Raw genomic sequence first — 26,838 nt, forward strand, 5'->3', positions numbered from 1 at the left:
AATGTTTTTATCTCAATCTCAATGGCTCACTTTGTATTAAAGATTATGTATTTAAGCAGTAAGTTCTAGTTATTAGCTATAAATACTAATCTAATTTTTATAAGCCAATGTCAAAGAAAGTGGGTGGACAAGGTGAAATAGATGCTTACTACAGTGTGAAGACCAAATGAAGCCACAGGATGAACGGATATTTCAACTAATTTGAATATTGTGAAATGGTGGACCAGTTTGTGTTTCCATCTGAGGTTCAGCAAACTTAGAAGTGTCTATACAGTAGCTGGCAGTCCATAATTTATATTCTTCTTTTTTTAAAGATTTTATTTATTCACTTGACAGACAGAGATCACAACCAGGCAGAGGCAGGCAGAGAGTGAGGAAGGGAAGCAGGCTCCCCGCTGAGCAGAGAGCCCGATGTGGGGCTCGATCCTAGGACCCTGGGATCATGACCTGAGCTGACAGCAGAGACTTTAACCCACTGAGCCACCCAGCTGTCCCCATAATTCATATTCTGAGAGACATTTATTTTCAATAAAATAATTTAATGTTGTTAATTTTCATTATATTGACCAATGGGAGCTTTGGAATAGAGAAATAGAAGTCTGATGAGGAAATCGGAGGGTGTTCGCTTTGCACAGTGATATGTAAATTTTACCTTTTCTCTCCATTATAAAATATCCAATAGTATGTTGCTTTCTAATGTTTTTTGGTGCAGGTGGATTCTGTAAGGGAGTATGAAGAGGTGATGAGGCTATGTCAAAATCAATGAGGGTTACAAAAAAAGGTGGGGGAGAACACCATAAAGGATAACTGGGTATATGGCTTAATAAATGCTCACTGAATATGCAGAACAGTCAGACTTCCATGGGCAGGTGAAGGTTGAAAGGTGGTGTTGGGTGGGTCGGTGTCCCTGGTTGGCAAACATTTGTAATAAGTAAATATCTTTCAATGGCCAAGCTGCTTGTCATCTGTGAGTCCCTCCACGGAACCGGATGTGGGCTCCCCACCCTCATTCCCAGCATCTGGCACAGGTGAAGGCAAGGCTAATAATCCTTTCAAAATGAAACATTTGAAAGTACACAGAATTTGAGACCAAGCTTTATTTCCCTATGGAGGAAACAAATGCAATAATGAAAGAATTTGGGGTCAAAGGGTTAAACACTTTGATAAACTACCTCTGATAGCTTGGAAAAAATGTGTGTCTATATATTCATGTATATATATATATCTATATATAGGTATATATAGGGGTAAAGAAGACCTCTAAAAGCATCATTCTCCAAATAGAGAAATCAAAGTGCAATGTACAGCAATGGGGTCATTTAAGAGTTCTGTTTTCATCTTGGTCTTTCATCTCCTTGAAGGGGCCCTGAGCAATTCACTCATTCAGCTCAATAATAATGGCTATGAAGGCATTGTCATTGCAATTGACCCTAATGTGCCAGAAGATGAAACACTCATTCAAAATATAAAGGTAAGTTCAGGGGCGCCTGGGTGGCTCAGACCGTTAAGCCTATGCCTTCAGCTCAGGTCATGATCCCAGGGTCCTGGGATCAAGCCTTGCATTGGGCTGCAGCTCAGCAGGGAGCCTGCTTCTCTCTCTCCCACTCCCCCTGCTTGTGTTTCCTCTCTCTCTCTGTCTCTTTCTGTCAAATTAAATAAATAAAATCTTTTTAAAAAATCAATCAATTGGGGCGCCTGGGTGGCTCAGTGGGTTAAAGCCTCTGCCTTCACCTCAGGTCATGATCCCGGGGTCCTGGGATAGGTCCTGGGATTGATCCTGGGATCAAGCCCCGCATCAGGCTCTCTGCTCAACAGGGAGCCTGCTTCCCCCTCTCTCTCTGCCTGCCTCTCTGCCTACTTGTGATCTCTGTCTGTCAAATAAATTAAAAAAAAAAATCTTAAAAAAAATCAATCAATTAATCAACAAATCAAGGTAAATTCAAAATGGTAATTATCCATGCTTTAAAAAAAATCAAGTGTAATCTTGTGATAGAGCAAACGTGAGTTGTCTAAGTCCAACTGTGTGACATTAGCAAATTATTTTCATATCTGAGCCTGTTTCTTCAGGTATAAAATGAAAATAATAACACTAAACTACTAGGATTCTTGTGACAGATGAAATTATAAATGCAGTCACATAACTCAGAGTTTGATACATTGTGGGAGCTTAATAAATGACAGGTTATAGACGATATCATTGAAAACTATTTAGCTTCACACTAAGGTAGGACCAGCATTACTTGACAGATATTGTGAGATATGGGGAGGTTAATTCTTTTGCTTAATTTCACTATTGGTTTATATCATATTCTCCTTTTACGGTCCCAATTGTAACCCCCTTGTCTGTTATCCTAATATAGGAGCCTAGGAAGCAAATCTCTGATTTTATAACGATCCCAACCCTTCCAATGAGAGGAAACTGTGCATTTTGCCAGCCCTAATGCAAAGGAACCCTCTCAGGGCAGCTAGGCAGCCTCACTTCACTTACTACTTCTCCTATGGGAGAAGGAAAAACTAGGGAAAAAGACTCTTTGTGTTCCGGCAGAGACATCTGACTGCCCGTAAGGTAGAGGGATTAGGGAGGTTGTGTGCAACAGCAAACAGCTAAGAATAAAAAGGAAATGCCTTATAAAAGGCTGTAGCACATATCCAGAAGCAGTATTGTATAGTGAGTAGAAGTGTTAGTCTGTAAAATGGGAATAATAATAAGTACCTTCCTCATAGGACTTTGTGAGAATTCAACATAACAATGCATGAATATAAGGGAAGCAGAGTGAAGTGTATATGGGAACTCTGTACAATTTTTGCATATCTTCTATAAGCCTAAATTTATCTCAAAATTAAAAAAAAAAACTTCAAAAACATATGCATAGTGCCTAGTATGTAATGAGAGCCCAGTAAATGGTAGGCATAGTCATCAATTACCAGTACCACTTTTAATTCTTCTAGATCAGGAGTTCCTCCCTCTTAACCAAGCCAAAGAGACTGAAGCTTGTTTCTGGGCAAAGTTCTTGAGTGTGAGCTCAGAAGTTAGTAGAGCAAGGGCTCCAAAGTTCACCCTCAAAGGTTCTTTGCTCTCAGCAGCAGCAGATGAGTTTGGAGAGAACCATTTTATCACCAAGAGCATTTTAGGGTTGGAGAAATGCAGCAGTTGATGGGAGCAGAGAGTTTACCTATTGAACTAGAAGACTATCAGGTTTACCACCATTGGTGAAAGAAATTCACACCTTTTGAAATCTCTCAATATCAGAAACCTTGGATAAGTTTTTGATTACCTCTAAATTTAGAAATGACTACTTCAAAAATGAAGTAGTCACTTGGAGCAACAGACAAAGTATGGAAGAAAAACGTGGCCAGTGATGTTTCTGTCTCTGGCTGGACAGTGAGAAGGGCTCAGAAACTGCCAGGAGGATACAGATGATTTACCTTGAATACAAAGGTCATTTGTATTTATATGGTGCCTTAGAGCTTTCAAAGTGCTTTCACCTAATATCTCTGGGAGTTTTCCTCCTGAAGAAAATGCACTTCTCACTTCAGTTCACCTTTATGGTTGAAGTCCTGAATGTGCTGCCTGTAAGTTCGTTTTCACATCTTCTCTATAAAAGGAACACTGGGAAGGGCACTAAGTGTGCTCAGTGTCCCTGAGTAGCTAATAAAAGTAGTTTCCCCTATTTGATGTTCCAGATCCGCAGAGATGAGGGAGCTCACTGTGGGCTTTGCCGCCTTTCCTGGCCATTCCTGACTCTGCTTTCTGAGGGGATTTTCTCTCTCCTGTTCTCAGAGGGACAGAAGCTGCAGCTCTTAAATACCGGCTTCCCCAGGACAGTCCCCAACTTTTTTCCAGCTACAAGGCCGGCAGATGGCGCTGCAGCTGTTCTAGCCACCGCGCCTACACTCTACCCAGCGTTAGAGAAGCAATGGGAGCACATCTACAAGATGAGGGAATGAGAGTCAGGGACTCACTCTCTGTGTGTCCTTTCTCTCTTCCCCCTTCTCTCTCTCTCTCTCCCGCTCTCTCTCTCTCTCTCTCTCTCTCTCTCTCTCACACACACACACACACACACACACACAATCGGAGTAGTTTGGGGTCTCCTCGATGCATGGGAGCCCAGGCATCTCCTGACTTCGCACTCCTGGACAGTTTACCACTCATCATAACCATTTATTTCATTCATTCAGTCTGTTCCTTCATTCGACAAATATTTACAGAGCATTTACATTATGCTGGCACCAGGAACCTAGTGATGAACGATATGATACCCTTGTCCTTAAGGAATTATCAGCCCTTCCTCAAAAGCTGTCATCCTCAACTTTCTCCAAACCTCAAAAGTTTAGATGTCTATTTGGATGTGAGGTCATCTCAAAACCTGGAACAGATGCCGAAGCAAAGATCCCTTATTAATGGTTCCATTAAAACATGGAAGATAAGAGCATTTCATGCTGCTTATTCTTCCGGGAGATACTGAAAATTCACATTTCACAAGTCAAATTGTGATATAACACCCTAAGGTCGGAAGTTTTATACCGACTTTTCAACTTTTTGGTGATCTTGACTCGATGTTTTTGTTTCTTTCTTTCTTACTTTTTTTTTTTTTAAATGGTTAGTCTACTTTTTTTTCTCTTTTTAAGTTTTTATTTGACAGAGATCACAAGTAGGCAGAGAGGCAGGCAGAGGGAGAGGGAGAAGCAGGCTCCCCACTGAGCAGGGGCCCCGATGCAGGGCTCAATCCCAGGACCCTAGGACCATGACCTGAGCAGAGGCTTTAACCCACTGAGGCACTCAGGTCCCCCTCCCTGTTTTTATTTCTAAAAATGATACAATGTTAAATTCTCCTAGTGGATTGTTGAAAATCTGTCTTTGGGAGAAGGAGGCAATGCAAATCATTACAAGAACTTTTAAAATAATATCCAGGCAGCCATAATTATTATCACTATCTGAAAGGAGGGAAACAGGCTCTTTGAGATAAATTCCCCAAGTTTATCCTGTTAGGAAGTGGCAGGGCAAGAGTTCTCCTGTATCCATGCTCAAGCGCTGCTTCCCCAGTAATGATGAACTGTTCCTGCCTCTAAGGTCAGCCCCACTGGGCACTGGGGGCTAGTCACTTTGGTCTGCTCCTGCAAGGACATTGCTCCCACAAGTCTGTTTTCTCTTACATTATCTGGGTTGTTTTTTGTCGTCGTCGTTGTTGTTTTTCCCATAGTGTACACGTATAATAGTTTCCATTTTAAAAAAACAAACAAAACAAAACCCCTTACCCTGAAGTCCTCCTTCAGCTACTTCTTCATTTCTGCATTCCTCTTTAATTCATAGGAAAACTTCTTGATCTGTTGTATTCACTGCCACTGCTTCCTCAGCTCCTATTCTTTTGAACTCACTCATATGGAGCTATCATCTCTCTTCCACTAAAATGGATTGCTCAGGTTGCTAGGTCCATTGCTCAGTTCTTAGTCCTCACCACACTTGACTGCCCAGGAGCATGAAACACCGACAAGGCCTCTCTCCTTCCTGAAACACTCTCACCCCAGTGCCTTTTGACTTCCTCCCCATGCACCTGCTGCTCCTTCAGTCTCCTTTGCTGGCTCCTCCTCACCTCACCTCTAATGCTGGGGCCCTGAGGCTCAGTCCTCAGCCCTCTTTTTTCTTCTATCTATACTTGCTTTTGTGCTTTTCAGTGGGTTTTGGTCCCAGTAGACCCAATACCCCCTGGTATAATGAATCTCCTATAATACCCTCTCTACTCTCTTGTCATGAAGCAACTCAGGGAATCTGCAAAGGCATTTAAAATTTAACACTATGGCTCTTTCATTTCAGAGAAATAAATTTAGGTGTAACTTGAAGATAAATTAATTATGCCACTTCCTTATATTGAACACTTGGTACTATACTAAAAATAAATACTCTCATAACATTTAGTTAACCCCCAATTTATTACAGCGACGTGAGCAGCTGTACTCATTTTAATTTGGGTTTCTCTCCCAGTACTACTTGGTGCGTGACTTTGAGCCCTATACTCTCTAATTGTCAGTTTCTCCCTGAAAGGTTTATTGATACTCCAAAGAGCAAATGAAATGAAACCAGTAGCTAACATTTCATAAGCACTTGTGCTGAGTAAACATGGTCTGAAGTGCTTTCCTTACTTCCTTTGACCCTCACAACTTTACGAGCTAGTCAATAGAATATTTTCTACTCTATACCTGGAGAAACTGAGGTTCAGGAGGGCTTGAGAAAACTGTATGATGTACTAACGTAAGTGGTGGAGCTAGAATTAGTGTCTGCCTCTGGGGTCTGCTCCGTCAACCATTACAGCGTGACACAGCATATAGTAAGTGCTCAGAAAAGGTTAACTATTATTATTAATAAGAGGCAATTCCACATTTCCCCTCCCCAGCCTGATAAATAGCTAGTCTTTGGAGATGTGAAATACAGGTGTAAATTTGAATGATTGGCAGCTTTGCCTATTTTCTGTCATAATTGTGCTGGTTACATATGTTTTCTTTTTCCCAGGACATGGTGACCCAGGCATCTCCATATTTGTTTGAAGCTACAGAAAAAAGATTCTACTTCAAAAGTGTTGCCATTTTGATTCCTGAAAAATGGAAGACAAAGCCTGAGTATGTGAGACCAAAACTCGAGACCTACAAAAATGTGAGAATCTCAAGTTCTTTTTTTCAAGTTCAATTTCCTTCTCTGATTCAGATTTTTTTTCATCAAAATATTCTAGAATCAAATGAAATTGTTCCAAAATCCTCCTGTGTGAATAAAGTCATTTATTTGCTGATATCAATGTGGGAAACAAAAGTATAAGAAAACTTACTAAGTTTCCTTACTACCTACAGCCCATGCACAAGTCCTTAAAGCAGGCAGAATGACATTCCTCTAGGGACTGAACTGTCTTTGTTGATACTTTGCTAGTGGCAAATGCAACCTTAGCCCAACTTCCTGGAACCCATAAGTCTACTTTAACGTATAAGAATTCCTTTGGAGGGAACCTGGGTGGCTCAGTGGGTTAAGCCGCTGCCTTCGGCTCAGGTCATGATCTCAGGGTCCTGGGATCGAGTTCCGCATCGGGCTCTCTGCTTAGCAGGGAGCCTGCTTCCCTCTCTCTCTCTCTCTGCCTGCCTCTCCATCTACTTGTGATCTCTGTCTGTCAAATAAACAAATAAAATCTTAAAAAAAAAAAAAAAAGAATTCCTTTGGAAACTTCCTTATTTCTACCCTCCCACGATACTTGGGATACATCCCCCAAGCATATGACCTACTGATATACATTTGAAAGGTCTTATGACTAGGTTTTACTAAATGGGAAGATATGACCTTTCCTAACAATAGCTAGCCCCCTCAGGATCCTGTAAACCGTGTTTCCAAAATACTGGGGAGTCTTACACTATCCCTAACCCCTTTCCAACTTGAAAGTTTATAAGGAGCCACTCCTTATGACTCCAGTGCAGCTTGTTCTGCCCACAGGTTCTGTCCCTGTGCTTTAATAAGACCACATTTTTGCACCAAAGAGGTCTCAAGAATTCTTTCTGGACCACTGGCTTTGAAACATAATATCTTTCTTACATTAATATTTTGTGATAATGACTTTTCCTTAAATTTCAGGCTGATGTTCAAGTTGCTGAACCGAATACTCCAGGTGACGATGAACCCTACACGGAGCAGATGGGAAAGTGTGGAGAAAAGGGTGAAAGGATTAATTTCACCCCTGACTTCCTAGCAGGGAAAAAGTTGGATATATATGGATCACAAGGTAGGGGTAGAAATAAAATATTCTGCTATATTTCTCACAATTTAATAATTTTATGTTCAAAGTAGATCAACAATCAACATGATCTGAGTGAGCATATATAAGCAAAATAAACTATTATAACTTTCACTTAAAATAGGGAATAAGAATAATGCATTTCTCAGTTAAAGTTTAACTTCTTCGTATTTAGCATACATGTGTAAATGAAGTATTTTTAATTTTTAGAGACTGTTATCTGGTAATATTAGTATAACATAATAACTGTAAGATAGTTTTATATGTATATTAGGTTTCTATGGATCCTGCGGTGGGGGGTGAACACCTGAACAAATTAAACCTCCTGCCTGCAACTCAGGTAGTAGCCACCAGATGGCAGAGATGCACAGTGCGCTCAGACTCTTTTGTGCATTCACTTCAGAAATGGCTTAAAATGCAGATGCTGTTGAATAGGTGTGGGACCAGACTCAAGAATCCACATTTTTATAATTTTTAAAAGAATTTATTTATTTATTTGACAGAGAGAGATCACAAGTAGGCAGAGAGGCAGGCAGAGAGAGAGAGGAGGAAGCAGGCTCCCTGCTGAGCAGAGAGCCAGATGCGGGACTTGATCCCAGGATCCTGGGATCATGACCTGAGCCGGAGGCAGTGATTTAACCCACTGAGCCACCTAGGCGCCCCAAGAATCCTCATTTTTAATAAGTTCCCAGATAATGCTGATACTGTGAGGCCATGGACCACACTTTGAGTACCAGACAGAATATCTCAAAAACCCATGACTAAAGAAAAGATCCAATTTTTCTTCACAAAATAAACTACCATTCCCATATCAGCTATTTAGAGCAACCGTTGGAGAAAATATTAAAAGAAACAAGCAATGGAGTATACATAGTATGTACTTCCTAAATATAATGAAATATGATTCCTTTTAGATAATTAGGTTAACTAATAACTAGTAGTAGGTTTCTTCACTATCTTGAAAAGGTTAGAACCAGTTTGATTTTCTTCATTTAAATGGGCAAGGCAGAGAAAACAAACAAAAGAGTGCTAGCACCTCCATACCCCACCCCCAAATACCCTAGAACACCGACAGACCTTATCAGAAAGAGGTGTCAAACAAATGTACTTCTTTGTTGTTCTTTTACAACACTCGGAACTACCCGGAACAACTACCCGGAAGCACTCCGTATCAAAGAGAAAATTCCCAACATATGGCTCAATGTGTGTTGAATAGATTTACCTAACTGCCCCCTCCCACGCCTGAGCCCACCTTAGCCACCAGAGTCACCACATAGAATGCCATTCCTTTATAATCTTTCCTTTCTGTACTGTGACTTCATGCCTGCTCCCCCAAAACCTACCCTTTCCTTTAAGAAGCCATGAGTTATTCCCCAGCACTGATAGAATAGTTTAAATCTTCAGTGTGATCTACAAGATCTTTCTTAGCATGTGCCCTCCCATTTAGCCTTCCAAATTCAGCATACCTAGGAATTTACATTCCAGAAAAACTGAGCTGAATATAAGTCACTAAGATTCATGCAAATTTAACAAATACTGAGTGCCTATTTAGTTCTAGGCACTATTTCCAAGGCGAGACAGTGAAGAAATCATGGTGTCTGTTCTTATGAAAACAAGTGTCTAGGGGAGAGACTAGCATGTAAGCAGCAATGAAAATATAACATGTTAAGTGCCATAATGGAATGTAATGAAAGCGCAAAGAAGGAGTATCTGGACTAGTCTGAGGGTGTCTGAGAAGGCTTCTAGGTGACTATGAGCCTGATTCTGAAAGAAAAGTAGGAGTTATCCAGATGGAGAAAGAGAGAGAGTGTGTGTTCTGAGCCAGAGGAAAAATATGTGAAAAGAACCAGAGATGGGCAAGAGCATGGTGTAACCCTAGAAAGTAAAAGGGAGTTTAGGAATTCACTGTGCGTGGAACTGGGTTAAGAACAGCACGAAATAATGGCTACAGAGAAGAGCAGGGCCTGGATCATCAGGAACCTTGTATGACATGTTGAGAAATGGGATTTAACTTGAGCACCATAGGGCAGCCACCGAAGACTAGCGATATGGAGGTGAGGTGGGTGTCTACTGCAGTGATTCAGGAGTAGGTGGCGGTAAGACTAGAAATATGAGACTAGGTCAAAGCAAAAAGGCAGAAGTATAGTAGGCAGGCCTTGACAGTTAGCCAGAATGAGCCATGAGGGAGAAGGACACACTGGTGATGCTGCCCAGGCTGCCTCGTGACTACCTCTGGCTCCACAGCAGCCCGCGCTGACTTCCATCATGACACTTACGCAACTTGGGATTTAGTTATCTGGTCATCTGCATCATCTGCTGGACCATGATCTGCATGAGGACAAGGCAGTTGTTTCATCTTTGTATGAGCAACTGCCTGGCACTTACCAGTGTCTAATTAACATTTGAGGAGCCAAAATAAGGAGTTACATTTTTAAGAAATGTGCAGTTGTTATTTGATTTTTTCCTAAGGAAATCAAACATCTAATTTTAAAAAATTAACATAGCAAAGTATAATGATGTTTGGAAAAATTATTTTCTCCCAGCAGGAGAAGATAATCTTGCCATTCTTATTGTAATTGGGTGTTTCAAATATTTCTTACAGGAAGAGTCTTTGTCCATGAATGGGCTCATCTACGATGGGGGGTATTTGATGAGTACAATAATAACCAGAAATTCTACTTACTCAATGGAAAAAGAGAAGCAGTAAGGTATGTATATTTTGATTTAACTTCTCCCAAACTATTTTAAATTGATACGAATTTTTTCAGGAATTGATGACATTAAAAGTATCAGGTTTTTTTCATCTTATTTTGATCTCTCATTCTTAGTGTCTTCTTTTTCAGCTTCCCAAAAAACTACCGATTTTGTACACATTGTAAGTGCTTCAAATAGTTGAATTCTCTATTGTGTAGCTATAAATTATTTGCTTCTCTGTGTGTGTGTGTGTGTGTGTGTGTAACTATAAGAAATCCACAGGTGCTATGTTCAGTGTCTCCATCTTCCTGCATCAGAATCAGGGACATAAATCTCACGCATTCTTCAGTGCCTTCAGGGCAGAATGATATCTATGCAGACTTCATTAGTATGATTGGACCTGGGAGGGACAGTAGAACTTAAAAGAATGACAATCCAAATATTAGAACAAAACAGAATTTATCCCAATTTAAATTTTTTTTTTTTTTTTAATTTGGAAGAGAGAGAAAGATAGAGCATGAGGAGGGAGGAGGGGCAAAAGGAGAGGGAAAAGCAGACTCCTTGAGGATCAGGGAGCCCAGTGCAGGACTCAGTCCTAGGACTCTAGGTTCATGACCTGAGACAAAGGCAGACACTTACCCAACTGAACCATCCAGGTGCCCCTATTCCAATTTAAATTAAACTTTCTGTGGTGTCAATAGAAAGCAAACTGAATATTTGTAAAGTACTCTTGGCTGCCATTATTTTATGAGTGAGATCTGTTTCAGTGAATATAAACATCTTTAACACAAACAGGAAAGACAAGGAACTTCCTAATCTACTTTGAAGAGCTAGCATAATTCAGAATACTAAAATCTGACAGGTGGGGCACCTGGCTGACATTTTAGATGACTGGGTAAAGAAATATATATTATATATTCTACTCTATGTATATAATATATATATTCCATTCAAACTCTGTTATATAGAATGGAATGATGGAATAATATATTCCATTATATATACAATATGCTGTTAATACAATATATAAAAATGGAATATATATATATGTATACATATATATACACACAACACACATATACTTATAATGGAATACTACTATTCAGTCATAAAAAATGAAATATTGTCATTTGCAACCACATGAATGCAGTATAATGCTAAATGAAACAAAACAGAGAAAGACAAAAAAATAAATAAGATAGAATAAATCTTAAAAAGACAGAGAAAGACAAATGTTATATGATTTCACTCATATGTAGAATTTAAGAAACAAACACATGCGCAAAGGGAAAAAAAGAGTGAGAGACAAACCAAGAAAGACTCCTAACTAACTGAACAAACTCATGGTTACCAGGGAGGAGGTGGGGGTGGGGGAATGAGTGAAATAGGTAATGGGGAGTAAGGAGTGTACATGTCATGATAAGCACCAGGTAATTAAAATAAAAACTTAATAGATAAATGAAATAAAATAATTTTTAAAGTAGGGGAAACTCTAGGCAATGTGAAAATCAATATGAAGAAAACAACAAAATCCTTGGCTCAGTTGGTTGGGCAGCTGCCTTCGGCTCGGGTCATGATCCCAGCGTCCTGGGATCGAGTCCCACATCGGGCTCCTTGCTTGGCAGGGAGCCTGCTTCTCCCTCTGCTTCTGCCTGCCATTCTGTCTGCCTGTGCTCGCTCTCTCTGACAAATAAATAAAAATCTTAAGAAAAAAAAAATCTAAAAGAATATCAAGATAAATTGGGAGACTTTCAATTCATGGAAGATGTAAATTCAACCAAAATTAATATATAGGTTTTATGAAACTACTTAAAATGCTAACAAGATTTTGAAAAAAAAGAATAATAGTAATAATAAAGGGAAATTCTACTTATTGAATTTAAGTATACACCAATGCTACATTAATTAAAACAGTATGAACTGGTAGATACATATATAATAATTTATTTAATACAACTAGAATTACAAAGCTATGAGGAAAGGCAGAATTTCTTAAGAGATCAGGACAATTTTTAAATATGTGGGGGAAAAATTAATAGAGCCTTCTCCAATTGGATAGAGTCATCATATAGTGAGAGAGTAGGAAAAACTAGATGAATATTAACTCTTTTGTGGTGAAGGTCTTTCTATGCATTCAAGAGTTAGAAAAAGTCGTAACTAAAAGAATAACAAATTTGGCAACCTAAGAATTAAAATTGTTATTGTAAAGAAATCAAACATAAACTAAATAAAAAGGTAAAAACAGAACAAAGTACTTAGAAAAATTAAAAAATCAGGCTTTTAAAAGCTTAGTATCATAACTCAAAATGAACTTTTGAAAACCATAAGGAAAACAGTAACATTCTCATAGAAAAATGGACACTGGAAAAGAAAAAATAATTCCCCAAAAAAGAATTAAAATGGCTGATAAACATACAATAAATATTTAGACTTACTAGCACAAATTTGACAAAAATGAGAATTGTTTATTATTACTCTCAGTGGGATGAGCACTCCCACAGAGAGCTGTAAGAGGCATGAATCGGCACAGCTTTCTTTTTTTTTTAAAAGATTTATTTATTTATTTATTTATTTGACACAGAGAGAGAGAGAGATCACAAGTAGGCAGAGAGGCAGGCAGAGAGAGAGAGGAGGAAGCAGGCTCCTCGCTGAGCAGAGAGCCCAATGCGGGACTCGATCCCAGGACCCTGAGATCATGACCTGAGCCAAAGGCAGCGGCTTAAACCACTGAGCCACCCAGGCGCCCGGCACAGCTTTCTTATAAAGCAATTTGATGACACATAAAATCTGTGAAATTTTTCTTATTTTTTGATTCTGTAATTTCGTGTTTAAAAATCCATTTTAACGGGCAGTTGGGTAGCTCAGTCAGTTAAGCATCTGCCTTCAGGTCAGGTTATGATCCCAGGGTCCTGAGATAAAGTCATGAATCAGGCTCTCTGCTGAACAGGTAGCCTGCTTCTCCCTCTCCCTCTGCCTGCTGCTCCCCCTTCTTGTGCTCTCTCTTTCTGTCAAATAAATAAATAAATAAAATCTTTTTTAAAAATCCATTTTAAGGGAAATCATAGAATGAGCTGTATCAACAGATTTTAAAATGTTCAAACTTCTACTCCGGGAATCAATCCTGCAGCAAACATGGAAACAGTGTCAAAACTTTATGTGAATTTTTATTTATTCATTGAAGTTTTACTTTTAGTACTGACAAATTGGGAGAAGCATATTAAGTAAGTTAAGACTAGATTCGTATTATAGTATCGAAACATATAGCTATTAAAATCACATTTTAAGAGAATACTATGAATTATAATAATATATTAAAATCTTAAATATACTAATATACCAAGTTTTTTAAAGCAGGAAGCAAAGTTGTATGTACAATGTTATGCTGATGTATAGAGAAGAAAATACTTCAAAACGTTAACAGTAGCGTATTTCTTATAGTGGGACATGATTTTTTTCTTTTCTTCTTAATATTCTTGCTATTTTACCAACTTCCTTTAGTGTTCATATATTGTTTATATACTCAAAAAATAAAATGTTGGGTAAAGGCAGTCCATTTATAATAGCTGCAAATTCATAAGCATCTAAGGAAAAATCTAAAATACCTATGAACATACAAGAACTATGCAAAAATTGTATGACATAAACTAACTGGAAAAGAAAACCAGGAAATGTTCGCAAGCTTTCAAGGGAAACAAAAGAGAGCTTCTGATTTATGACCTAGGAAAGAGGGTCCTAAATGAGGACGTGGCTAAGGATGTGGATCCTTATTACCTGATGGTGATCATAAGCCAGACTTAGCTTTTCGGCTGCAGAGAAACAAATTCTGATACTGTTTGGGGAACCCTTCACTGTCCGGCAAACAAAAATGACACTGATGTGAATTTCATAATTTTGCTATTTAAGGTGATGTATTGTTCATTGAATTATAAGAGGAAGTGGTAGACATCAGAACAACTTGACCACAGAGTCTAACCCTCTGAAATGATTATAGCACCTAAACTTCTAACTTTAATATATTTTCAGATGTTCGGCAAGGATTACTGGTAAATATGAAGCACTGCAGTGTCAGGGAGGCAGCTGTATCCCAAAACCATGTAAAATCGACACAGCAACAGGACTATTCAAAGAAGGGTGTAAGTTCGTACCCAATAAACACCAGACTGAGAAGGCTTCCATAATGTTTTCGCCAAGTATTAATTCTGTAAGTACCCTGTTCTTTTGCTTTCTTTCACTTACGAATTTAGTGAGGTTCTTATCCTGACTGCTGCAAGGAAGGATCTTATTTTAGGAAATCACCAGTGAGCAGCTGATTCTCTGTGGGACAAGATGGAAGTACAAAATCAGGGATAAAGTCGTATCTTCCCCCTCCTGTTTCCTTAGGTCAATTCCTGCGGCTCCATTATCTCCTTCCCAGAAGCTTGGAGTTTTTTTGTTTTGTTTTGTTTTGTTTTGTAAAAGATTTTATTTATTTATTTATTTGACAGAGAAATAGCACAAGTAAGGAGAGTGGCAGGCAGAGGGAAAGAGAGAAGCAGGCTCTTTGCTGAGCAGGGAGTCCGATGTGGGACTCGATCCCAGAATCCTGGAATCATGACCTGAGCCGAAGGCAGCAGCTTAACCAACTGAGCCAACCAGGTGCCCCAGAAGCTTGGAGTTTCAGTGCTTAGAATTACTTCAAATATCCTTAAAAGCAGACAAGCACAAAAATTCTTAGTTAAAATAAGAAATTTACCCAAAAGGATCAGACACTTCTTTTTATTTCTTAATAAGGACACAATTAATAGCCTTAAATCTGACTTGCAGAGATCTTTTCAGCCTGCATATTTGCTTTTGGTTGTTAACTGTAATTTTTTATCTTTTTTTCTTTTCTTTTCTTTTTTTTTTTTTTTTAAAGATTTCACCTATTTTTTTGACAGAGAGAGATCACAAGCAGGCAGAGAGGCAGGCAGAGAGAGAGGAGGAAGCAGGCTCCCTGCTGAGCCCGATGCGGGGCTCAATCCCAGGACCCTGAGATCATGACCTGAGCCGAAGGCAGTGGCTTAACCCACTGAGCCACCCAGGTGCCCCAATTTTTTATCTTTTTAAGAGCATTGGTGAAGGCGTTTGTAAGGAGTTGGTCATAGTTTTAATAGGTTTAAGTAGTTTTAAAATACTTCCTAATTTTTTTAAATGATGAACAGGTGATAAATGACAAATTATCCTTATTAGTGCTAAATAAACATTTTGGCAAATTTAGACAAACTAAACCTAAATGCATCAGTTATCACTGACTAAAGTCAGTGGAGAGACTTTGTGGGGAGTCTCTTATCTTTCAGCCTCTTATATAAAATTCTGTTTTCCTTTTGGAATAGAGGATGAAATAACTTATCAGAGATACTGGTGGTCTAAGTTTTAAAAATGTGATTTACCATGCTTCAAAAGGCCCATCCTTTGGTCTGGCTTTGCAATCCATTTCTAGACTTACTCAGAAATTTGTAAGAGGGGGTGCCTGTGTGGCCCAGTCGATTAAGCGATTAAGTGTCTGCCTTCAGCTCAGGTCATGATCCCAGGGTCCTAGGGTTGAATCCTGTGTTGGGCTCCTTGCTTAGTGGGGAGCCTGCTTCTCCCTCTGCCTGCCCCTCCCTGGCTTGTTGCTTGCTCTCTCTCTCTCTCTGACAAGTAAATAAATAAATAATCTTTTTAAAAAAGTATAATATAGAAAAATAAAAAGAAAGAAAATTTCAAGAGGAGGCCCAGATTTTGTGGTTTTGTGTTTTAAATTAACCAGAAAGTTAAATTTGTTGTACAGTCAGGTTTGGGAACCTCTGCCTACAGTTTACATATAAGTTTTTCCGATCTCCTGCTAAAATAGAGCCTTATGGTATTATGGAAAAACAACCAAAATGACCTGGAAATGCCAATTAGGAGGAAAATAAGTGCTTTACAGATAATGATTACTTTCTAAGTTACTAGAATCTTGGATATTTAGGATTTTTAATTGGACGATAATACTATGAATAACAATCCGAGAGGAGGAATGAAATTACACATGCTTTGGGTACTGTGGCTCCTTTTTTAATCCCTCAAATGCTAGAGATACAAATCTTAAAGATAGGGGAGGAAACTGTCATTTATCGGCTGTGTTAGTATGGACCCTATTCCATATGTTCTCATGTAATTCTTGCATAATAACTATTGCCCTTTTGTACATTAAAAAAAAAACTGATATGTAGATTTTAGGTTACTCAAAAAACAACAAACTTATATTGAGCTTTTATTATGTCAGACGTAAGCCAAGTTTTGAGGAAGCAAAATTTAATGAGACAATTTTCTACTATAGATGGGTTTGTAGCCCAATAAGTGTACTAACAATGTTAAAGAGGTCTTACTGAAGTATCTCTAGGGTACTGTGTAGCCACAGGGCTGAGTGAAATTCTTTGGGGGGAGTAGGAAATAAGAAAACATTTTGAAAATGACCTTTTGGGAGAAAAAAAGAAAAAGAAAAAGAAAATGACCTTTTGGCTGAAACGTGAGGGTAAAGTTCACGATGCAGAAGACAGAGGAAGAGGAATTCCTTGACAAAGGGGGAAACCATGAGCAAAGGTGAGTTTGAGAACTTATGGATTACGTAGGGGAAATTAGAGACTTGGAATGCTCAGCCAGAGTGAGGATGGAAAGTGAAGCAAAGTCTGAATCATGGAGATTGCTGCTTGCTATGCAAATAGTCTAGAAATAGTGTATGAGAAATAAGGAGCTGCCAAAGGGTCTTGAGCACAGAAGTAAGAAAGAAGCTGTTTCTGGAAACTGTGGAGTGGGCCAATCGGAGGGCAAACAAGATGGAAAAGTCAGATAGTAGACCAAAATAGTCCGAGGCAGGGACCATAAGGCTTTGAATGATGGAGATTCCAATGGAGAAGGAAAAAGATGATGAACTAGAGAAGCAGTGAAATAGATGGATCTTGGTTATTTTGTAGAAGGAGGAAGATAGGATTTCCTGATGGAGGTGACTGGGTGGACAGGAGGAGGAGCAGAGTTAAAGGAAAGGTGGTAAGTTCAACTGCGAACACATGAAGGTTGAGGAGCTGGTAGGACGTCTTAGTGGAAAGAGCTGGAATGCAGGGTGTTGGTAAGTGAGTGGGAAGAGGGAGTGGGAAGTAAAAGGATGGAGAGATAAGATGTTACCAGCAGAGAAATGTTAGGAAGTGGGTGGTTTGAAGACCGTGGTGATGCTTGAAATGGCAGTTTGAGAAGTAGGAAGGAAGCCAAGAGCAGATAAATAGATTGCTGAGGAGGACTAAGGGTCCAATAAGGTTGAAGATGTGGTATGAGACAGGAGGTCTGAATTATGACTGTGAATTTCCCCAGCAATGCCCTGTACTGATTGCAGGATTAAGCCAAGTTTATGGGTTAGCAGGGCAGACTAAGAAGGAGGGCAAGAGATTTAAATAGCCTCTCTACTGTTTATCTCTATAATTTTATCCACAATTTCAGGTGGTTCAATTCTGTACAGAAAAGAACCACAACAAAGAGGCCCCAAACCCACAAAACCAAAAATGCAATCTCCGAAGCACATGGGAAGTGATACGTGATTCTGAGGACTTTCTGAAAACCACTCCTATGACGACCCAGCCACCCGCACCCACATTCTCACTGCTGCAGATTGGACAAAGAATTGTGTGTTTAGTTCTCGATAAGTCTGGAAGCATGACGGTACGTTAACTGGTCTTGGTCTTCAGGGTGCTGCTCTCAACATTTGTGTATGATATGATCTGGACCACAGTTTGTAACAGGCTGGGAATAAACACAACCCTTAGGGTCAGAACAGTTACAGCAATAACATTACCATTAGAAACACCCACCTCAACTCTATTCAACAGGAATTCAACAGCAAGAGTCTCATTTGCCAAATAAAATTAGCTTTTAATTTGTGAGCAAGATCTGCTGAAGTATATAGCCTTGACATTTTTTAATGTTTCACTGACAGTATGTCCATCTATAGAACTCTTACTAAAGCAGTAATGATCTAACTGCCTAATCTAGCTTGATCTTTTAGGGCTATTTAAACAAAGGCCCTAAAATTCTACCCAGATGTTACTAATTATAAAGGAGAAATTTAATATGGAAATTTAATTTAATATCGAGGCCCCTGAATAGGCTTATTGTCATTTACTCGATGTTAAGGCAGTCATTTTCAAATTTCCTCTGCCCTGTTTTGTTATTAGTCTGCTCATCTAAACCCAACGTGACTGCTTTTCTTTTACTTTTCCATTTAGAATGGTGACCGCCTTAACCGACTGAATCAAGCCGGCAAACTTTTCCTTCTGCAAATAGTTGAGCAAGGCTCCTGGGCTGGGATGGTGACATTTGACAGTGCTGCCCATGTACAGAGTGAACTTGTACAGATAAACAGTGCTGCAGAAAGGGATGCCCTCACCAAAAGGTTACCGGCAGTGGCTGCAGGAGGAACATCCATCTGCTCCGGGCTTCGATCAGCATTTGCTGTAAGACGAGTTGCCCTGTCATTTGTCAATGTTTATAATTTCTGTTTCCTAAACTTAAGTCTGTTTTCAACAAAATTAAGTCAAATTTTCTCCAATATTTAAATTCTTTCATAATAGAGCACCACCTATAGAGACCTACCTTTCTAAGGTCCCATACCAGGAACACTCTTCCAGGCGTCCTATATCTCAGCAACTTGGATCACTTGTCCTTCAGCGCTTCCACACCTTTGCCAGACTCCCCCCTTAGAATATTTTCTCCTTCCTCTTCTGTCCCTCAAATCACAGCCATCCTTCAAGAATCCATCCCAGGGCGCCTGGGTGGCTCAGTGGGTTGGGCCGCTGCCTTCGGCTCAGGTCATGATCTCAGGGTCCTGGGATCGGGTCCCGCATCGGGCTCTCTGCTCAGCGGGGAGCCTGCTTCCTCCTCTCTCTCTGCCTGCCTCTCTGCCTACTTGTGATCTCTCTCTGTCCAATAAATAAATAAAATCTTAAAAAAAAAAAAAAAAGAATCCATCCCAGACATGACCTACTTCTGGACATCTTTCCTGATTCTTTCAGTTGTACAGAATCACTCTTTCTAAATCCTGTGAACTTTAACAAAAAAATTTCTTCGGACTTCTAGGCTCTTCTGATTTTCTTTTTCTTTCTTTTTTTTTAAAACATTGTTTTATTTTATTTTTTAAGATTTTATTTATTTATTTGACAGAGAGAGATCACAAGTAGGCAGAGAAGGCAGGCAGAGAGAGAGGAAGGGAAGCAGGCTCCCTGCTGAGCAGGGAGCCCAATGTGGGACTTGATCCAAGGACCCTGAGATCATGAACAGAGCCGAAGGCAGCAGCTTAACCCACTGAGCCACTCAGGTGCCCCTTCTGTCTGATTTTCTAATCACGTGCTTCACTCAAGCAAAATTTCATTAGGGATAAGACTTACCTCTTGACCTCTGAGGCTGCTGCACAGTATCTTTTATACAGAAGGGTCTCAATAATATTGAATTATTTGATAGCACCTGATACCTCTTTGCTCCAAACACATAATCTAATATTCCATAGTTATTTAGAAGATCTTTAGCCCCATGAAACAAAGAATAAGAGGCTGAAAGAAGCTGGCTGATTAAGGTCTCAAAATCCCTGTGACATCTTGGGCAGGTCAGCTGTCTGTCGAATAGGGGGAACAACACGCCCCAGGGTTGTTCCAGATTCCCAAGCAGCAGCAGGAACATTTAGTTTCCAGCTCACACTATTGTATGTGGACAACAGACAACATTTCCTCAAATTCAGTCTGTCCCCAGGACCTTTTATTCACCTTTAAGTTCAGTTCCCTAAAAGTGATTTCCACTGTATGCACAGTCAGCTGCAGAACCTTGTCCAGAGGCCTGTGGGCATCTGGATTCTCACGCCTCTGCCACTCACCCAAGCTTTGATTAAAGAAGCAAATGAGGGAGGTGAATAGACAGTGAAATCGCTGACATGTAATATTAAACTCCTGCTATGCAAAACCTTAGGGGAGATGAGTAATGCCAGATGGCCTGGTGGTGAAGAGAGAACTTCTGGCTCTGCATTTTCCCCTTAGATGGGTGAGAGAGAGTGTGAAAGATACAAGTGGAATTTAGATGCTCCCCCTGCCCAATGGAGTCCAGATATGGGATGGGAGGAGCTTGTGTGTGATGAGGTAAAGAGCCTTGGGTCCTACAGTGTCCCAAGTTCCCCATTGGTTCCTGCAGCAGGGCCCTTGTCAGGTCTGTTTTGGGCTCCCGTGTCTGCTGAGGTGCCCATTGGACTTTGTTCTCTGGGCTTGATTCAGGCCCAGTCATCTTTGCTGACTCAGCCACACCCTGGATCCCACTATTGAAGCAGAGCCCTAAGCACCACTTTGTCCTCCTTCCAGCTCCTGAGCAGACAACACCCCTCAGCCTGTCTGGTGAGATGACCTCTTCTCTTTCCTGCTGACTTCTCTCTTCCCTGTGGGATATGTGGGAACTTACACACATTTTCCACAGCACATAGCAGTGATAGAGAGTAGGACAACGGAATCCAAATTAAGGCCTTTCTCTGGCCTCTCAGTTTGTTCAGATCAAGGCCATGGCCATGGTTGAGAGGATCCTGGGCTCTAGGCTCTATCATGTAGCAGCAGGCACAGTTCTGTTCTCTTCCCTTGTGTGCAGCCCCTCAGAGTTCAAACAGTGCAGCAGAAGTACTCTCTGCTCTTAGCTTTTCTTTCAACCTACTGAAGATGCTTTCCCTTTCTGAGTCTGGTCCAGGGAAGAGAGGTTATTCAGGCTTGATTGCTAGTTTTCCCTACTGGGTCTCTCCTTCTACTCTTTTTAGGGGAAGAGTGGACTCTTGCATTCCTCTTCTGAAATGAGTAACACTATTTTTCAAATCTAATTTTCCTTCTATCAAAATCTTATCCAACACTGGTAAAAAAAAAAAAATCTGTGCTTCCTACACAATGTAAAAAACTATAATCCATGTTAATCAGGAATGGTTGAAACATCAATGTCATAAGATCATTAGGAGTTGGGGTTAATAGAATAAAATTATTTATTTTAATCAGAGGGAATATTAAAAATTTTAATAATTCCTGTGACCTGGGTCCTTACCAGTCAGAACTAATGCCAACCATAAACAGCTGGTATAGTCAGATGGTGAATATCATGCAAACTAACTCTACCCTGTGTCTAATATCTCCCATATATTATCCCTATTCAATGAGGGTGGTTTCTGAAAGCATCTGGGAACCTCCAGAAGCCTGTCAAGGAGAGATCATATGAAGGAAACTAAAAAAACCTCCTTTGCTGCTTCCCCAGTGCTATGAATCTCTGTAACTATCCTGACTTTTTTTTTACAGAGCCCACTTTGCAGTAGGGTAACCAAAAGAAAAGACTGTTGTCAAATTCCATTAGTGTTGCTGATTTAAAATTTTATCACTTCAAGAGAGAGAGCTATTTGACAATTCTCAGGCACTTTTGTTCAATCCCTCTGGAATTTCTCTTCTCATTCCCGTTAAATGCTGTTCTCCCAAATACCTTGGCCACACCGATAACTCATATGCTGCATTATGTTCTTAGGTTATTAGGAAGAAATTCTCAACAGATGGATCTGAAATCGTGCTGCTGACCGATGGAGAGGATAACACTATAAGCTCGTGCTTCAACGAGGTGAAACAAAGTGGAGCTGTCATCCACACAGTTGCACTGGGGCCCTCTGCAGCAAAAGAACTAGAGGAGCTGTCTAAAATGACAGGTGAAGGACGATCTGCTGCTGCTGTGTCCCACTGAATTGCTGAATTGTCTCTTCCACTGTACTGTGAGCTCCAGTGAACAAGGGAGAAGGGGAAGGGTGGGCTATATATAGAGAGGGGGAATCTTATTAACCAACTACCTGCCTTTTCCTCCAAATGACCATTAGAATTGACTCTCCCCATTTCGTTTAAGGCCTCAGTTCTAGGATTATGGCAGTCTGGAGGAAGATGGGATCAGCACAGCACTCTAGTTAGGACTCAGGTCTCTTTTCCCAGACACTTTGTAAGTAAGGACTGCAAAGAACATAATATATTAGCCAGGAACCACTCTTTTCCAACTGGCAGCTGGCCTGCAGACCAGGGGGAAGAGATGATAAGCCACTAATTATATAATGCCATGATACAAGTACTCTATTAACTATAGAAGGCACACTAGAATGGAAAGCCTTTGACCTTATTAAGGGAAGGAGAAGGTCCAGAAAGGTGACCTTTAAGTTGAGACTTTAATAAGGAGTAGCAGGGGAAAAGCAAAGAAGACGCTGAGCGCACAGAAGGTCATTCTGACAATGTAGAAAACAATGCATTTTCTCCTTAAAATATTAATATATTGAGTTTCTAATCTCACCCACAGATGGTTTAAAAAGATTCCATATGTGCCTGGCTTCCTTAGCAAAGTAAGTAGGCACAGTATTTTTTTAACTTAGGGCCAGCATTACGGATATCAATTATTATGCTGAGTTGTCTCCTGAGGGAGCTAAAATGATGGACTGCTTATTCCTAATACCACATGTCTTAGGCTGGGTTTCCTAGCAGCAGAGCCTGAGACAAGGATTTGGGTGCATGTGATTTATAGAGGGAGAGCTCTCAGGAGAACAGGAGAAAAGGCAGTAGGATAGGACAGGGGAAGGACCCAAGCACAGAAGTGGACTTAGAGTCTAGCTGAAGCCTAACACTACAGGGAGATCTCAATCTGGAATTGCATCACACATTTGGTACACTCTTGAGGCAAAGGGCTGACCTTTTGTACCACTGTGTCTGTCCATCAGTCATCAGCCGTGGACAATCAAGGCAAGATGGAGGTGAGGGAGCATGTTACTTCTCCAGCAAGCATAGCCTCTTTTGGTAAGGCAATTTTCTGGAAAAAGGAACAGTTATATTCCATTAGCAGCTAACACTTAGAGCAGCAGGAGAAAGATTCAATTGCCTCAGTAAGGGTATCTGGGTGGGGCCCCAAGAGCATTACCAAAGTACTTAAACCCTTGGATGGCATTAATGGTTTAAAAGTGTTTTCACATCAACTGTCTTAGTTACACGTGCTCTAAACAGTCCAAGACTGGGAGACCTGGTGTATAATCTATTTTTTATTATATATTACACTTTCTATAACTATCCCTTGCAGCTGTTATTTCTTGCTGTTGTTAACATATATATGTTTTATGATATAGGAGAAAACCCAAAAGTCAAGCTCGTTAAGATTATGTCTAAAATAAGAATAAACCAATAGGCTTGGAATAAGGCTTAATGAATTCTCTTATATGAAGCATATGACCTTTAAAACATGAAATTTTATGTTACTAGTTTTGACCTATCAGAGATTCATGGCTGCTTTGCAGATAATTGACCTAACTGGGCAACTGAGATGTTGCTGAAGCTATTATTTAGTAGGATTAAAAATTTAGTATCGACTTCTGAATTAATCTGGATGCCTGGTTGATGGTGATTGATTAATATTTTAAAACTGCAATAGAATATTTATGTCATGTATTCTGCTATCTTAACAGTAGCTAAAATGGTGCAAATACTTGCTTTCTAGAAAACAACTTCTGATAATATAAATGTGTTTTAGGAGGTTTACAGACATATGCTTCAGATCAGGCTCAGAACAATGGTCTCATTGATGCTTTTGGGGCCCTTTCATCTGGAAATGGAGCTGCCTCCCAGCGTGCTATCCAGGTCAGAATTTTTACTCTCTGGTTTTTCATGTTTCTAAATAATTATAACCAAAATGGAGAGTTTAATGGTTAAAATTTTTAAGTGCTACGTTTGTCTAGTAGTAAGGTAAAACTAAAAATAGACGTTTTACCCTGATATTGGACATTATTCCTGAAATGTAACACAAAGCAAAGCAATTAGTGTTTACTTGTTTGGAAACAATATTGACTTCTCCACAGAAACCAGCAACATACAATATTATAGGTCCAAAAATTCTTTTTTTTAACATCTGTTAACAAGCAACCATACCAATATAATTGGCTCAAAATTTTCTTCACAGTAGATCAACTTAACACAAATCTTCTGGGATAAGTCAGTGTTCGTGGATTATGTGCTCTATTTTTCCATTACCTCAAATCTCTGATATTTGCCAGGATTTCCTTATGGGTGAAAAGTGTTTTGCTCTGTGAAAAGCCCATGATGTCAGTCAAGACACCTGGATTCTGGTCCTGGGCCTGCCATTAACTCTCCAACTGTAGGTTAAGAACTTCCCCTTTCTGGGCCTCAGTTTCTCCGCCAGATATGAACCAGAACCATGGGCCCATCTGGTTCTAAAATGTCAAGAAAACCAAATTTTCTTTCAAAAATTTTGGGACTATTCATTAAGAAAAGGACAAATATATTTTAAATGTTCTTCTTGAGTTTCAAAAGCTACTCATATGAATTTTTAAGCTAGAGAGTAAATAATCAGAACTCACATCTATGTGAATTATTATTTTTATTGTGATAATTTTATTGTGAGAGTTTGGATGAAAGTAAAAAAACAATGTCATGTTAAAGCCAAAAATTGACAGATTTTGAAACAATAGGTTTTCTGATCTACCAGGGTAGCATTTATTCAATCAAAGAAGATAGAAATTATACTCATTTGTGTTATCCTAGCTCAGATTTAGAAAACTGAACTCAAGAGTCCAATCTGGAAATTGGAGGAATGTGTCTGAAAAAAGTGATTAAACTGATGAAGGACAAGTTCACGGTCAGGCAGTTTCTGCCCATTACTTTTGTATTTAAGAAGCCTAACAGTGAGAGAGATAGAGAAATGAGCAGAACTCGTTTACCCACCTGCCTTAAGAATCAGATTTAGGAGCCCTTCAGTATATGAGTATAAGAGCCCTTTACTTCTTCCACATCCAAGATCAAATCTACCTATGAAATTAGAAATCTTACTCTATGACCCAGCCATCCTATCTTCTCTTAGATATCAGTTTAAGGACAGGAGATAATTATCTAGGAGACAGTCCTCAAGGTCACATTCTCTGTAAAAGTCCTGTTAACCCTTCCCCACCTCAGTCTCTGTTCTAACCACTTCTTCATTCTTCTCCAAACAACAAATCAGCCTTAGCCCTTGACTTATTTTCATTTATCTTCACAGGGACTACATGATCTAGCATTGGTTATTAGGAAAAAGTCCCAGTCAGGCCCCTAAAGAGTTAAGTTTATAGTCTAGTAAACAGGATGAGATATAAACACAAGTAGATATAAAGGAAAACACTGGGAGAGTATCAAAGGAGTGACAGAAACAAGATTCTGTGAGAACTCACAGGAGGGAGAGATAATTCTCAGTCAGTAAGTGAGATGGACTTTAGAGAAAATTTCAGAGAGAAAGTGCCATTTGAACTGAGTTTTGAAGGATTGATAAGGCTTAGATAAATGGAGTTGAATGTATAGACTTCCAGGAAAAGCAGAGTATGATAAAGTCAGAGTCAGGGATTCATGAGTGTCGTTTGGGAAGTGGTCTAGTTTGGGTGCAGGAATAAACACTGTGGAAGCTAAGGCTGGAAGAAAGGTAATTTAGACCTGGATAATGATTAAGACCTAAATACTAAGCCAAGGACTCAGGCATCACGGAAGGCTTTTAATGGGGCAATTGGGAATTGGAGGCAGAATGGAAGAGACTGTGCGATGGGGGCTATATTCTCCAGAATGTAAAGAGCTGTTTTTCTTTCTTAACAGCTTGAGAGTAGAGGCTTAACCCTCCAGAACAATCAGTGGATGAATGGCACAGTGCTTGTGGACAGCACTGTGGGAAAGGACACGTTATTTCTCATCACTTGGACAACACAGCCTCCCCAAATCCTTCTCAGTGATCCTAGTGGAAAGAAACAAGATGGCTTGGTAGTGGACACAAGCACTAGAATGGCCTACCTCCAGATCCCAGGCACTGCAAAGGTATGGACTCAGGTTTTATCCTTCCCACAATTTTATAAGATAAATTGAAGTTTTAAAAAATAGCTTTTTCAATGTGGGTGGTTGCTAAAAGGAGAGTTAGTATTGAATGAAAGAGAGAACAAGGAAAATTCTCTATCCAATTCTCTATCTCATTAGTATGACAGCAAATCAAGGGAAAGGAAATTGATGATATTTTCTACAGGTCCTAAAGGGAGAAGTTTCAAATTACATAGAAGTCAAGATGCAAAATGGTCCTTGAAACTTCGGGATCATGAAAAATATCACCTCAGGAACCCATTGATTTGATACTGCTTTTTAGAAACCAAGGAAATAAGGACACAGCTTTCTGACCTCATTTTCCCCAACTAGGATTTTCTTTACAATAAGAACCATGTAGTTAACCCAAATGTACCAGAATTTCCCTTGGTTGACAAAATGTCAGAGATCTTCTTAAATATGCTTTTGTAACATGCTTATACCAGATAAGCTCTCCTATAGGT

General features: G+C 39.6%; 1 protein-coding gene across 1 annotated transcript in view; it reads left to right on the forward strand.

Moving 5' to 3' along the window:
* The first annotated feature begins 1,253 nt into the window (after nt 1–1,253).
* The window catches only part of CLCA1 (chloride channel accessory 1), a 31,806-nt gene continuing 6,221 nt past the window's right edge, over nt 1,254–26,838 (forward strand). Inside the window, exons 1-10 of the mRNA XM_044238626.1 lie at nt 1,254–1,471; nt 6,506–6,646; nt 7,604–7,751; nt 10,366–10,471; nt 14,481–14,658; nt 17,928–18,146; nt 18,710–18,937; nt 22,005–22,179; nt 24,024–24,130; nt 26,123–26,338. Coding sequence (XP_044094561.1) covers nt 1,310–1,471; nt 6,506–6,646; nt 7,604–7,751; nt 10,366–10,471; nt 14,481–14,658; nt 17,928–18,146; nt 18,710–18,937; nt 22,005–22,179; nt 24,024–24,130; nt 26,123–26,338 — 1,680 coding nt within the window. The 5' untranslated portion in view covers nt 1,254–1,309. The remainder of the gene's footprint in view (nt 1,472–6,505; nt 6,647–7,603; nt 7,752–10,365; nt 10,472–14,480; nt 14,659–17,927; nt 18,147–18,709; nt 18,938–22,004; nt 22,180–24,023; nt 24,131–26,122; nt 26,339–26,838) is intronic.

This window comes from Neovison vison, chromosome 2, assembly GCF_020171115.1.
Source record: "Neovison vison isolate M4711 chromosome 2, ASM_NN_V1, whole genome shotgun sequence".
Taxonomy (NCBI): Eukaryota; Metazoa; Chordata; class Mammalia; order Carnivora; family Mustelidae; genus Neogale; species Neogale vison.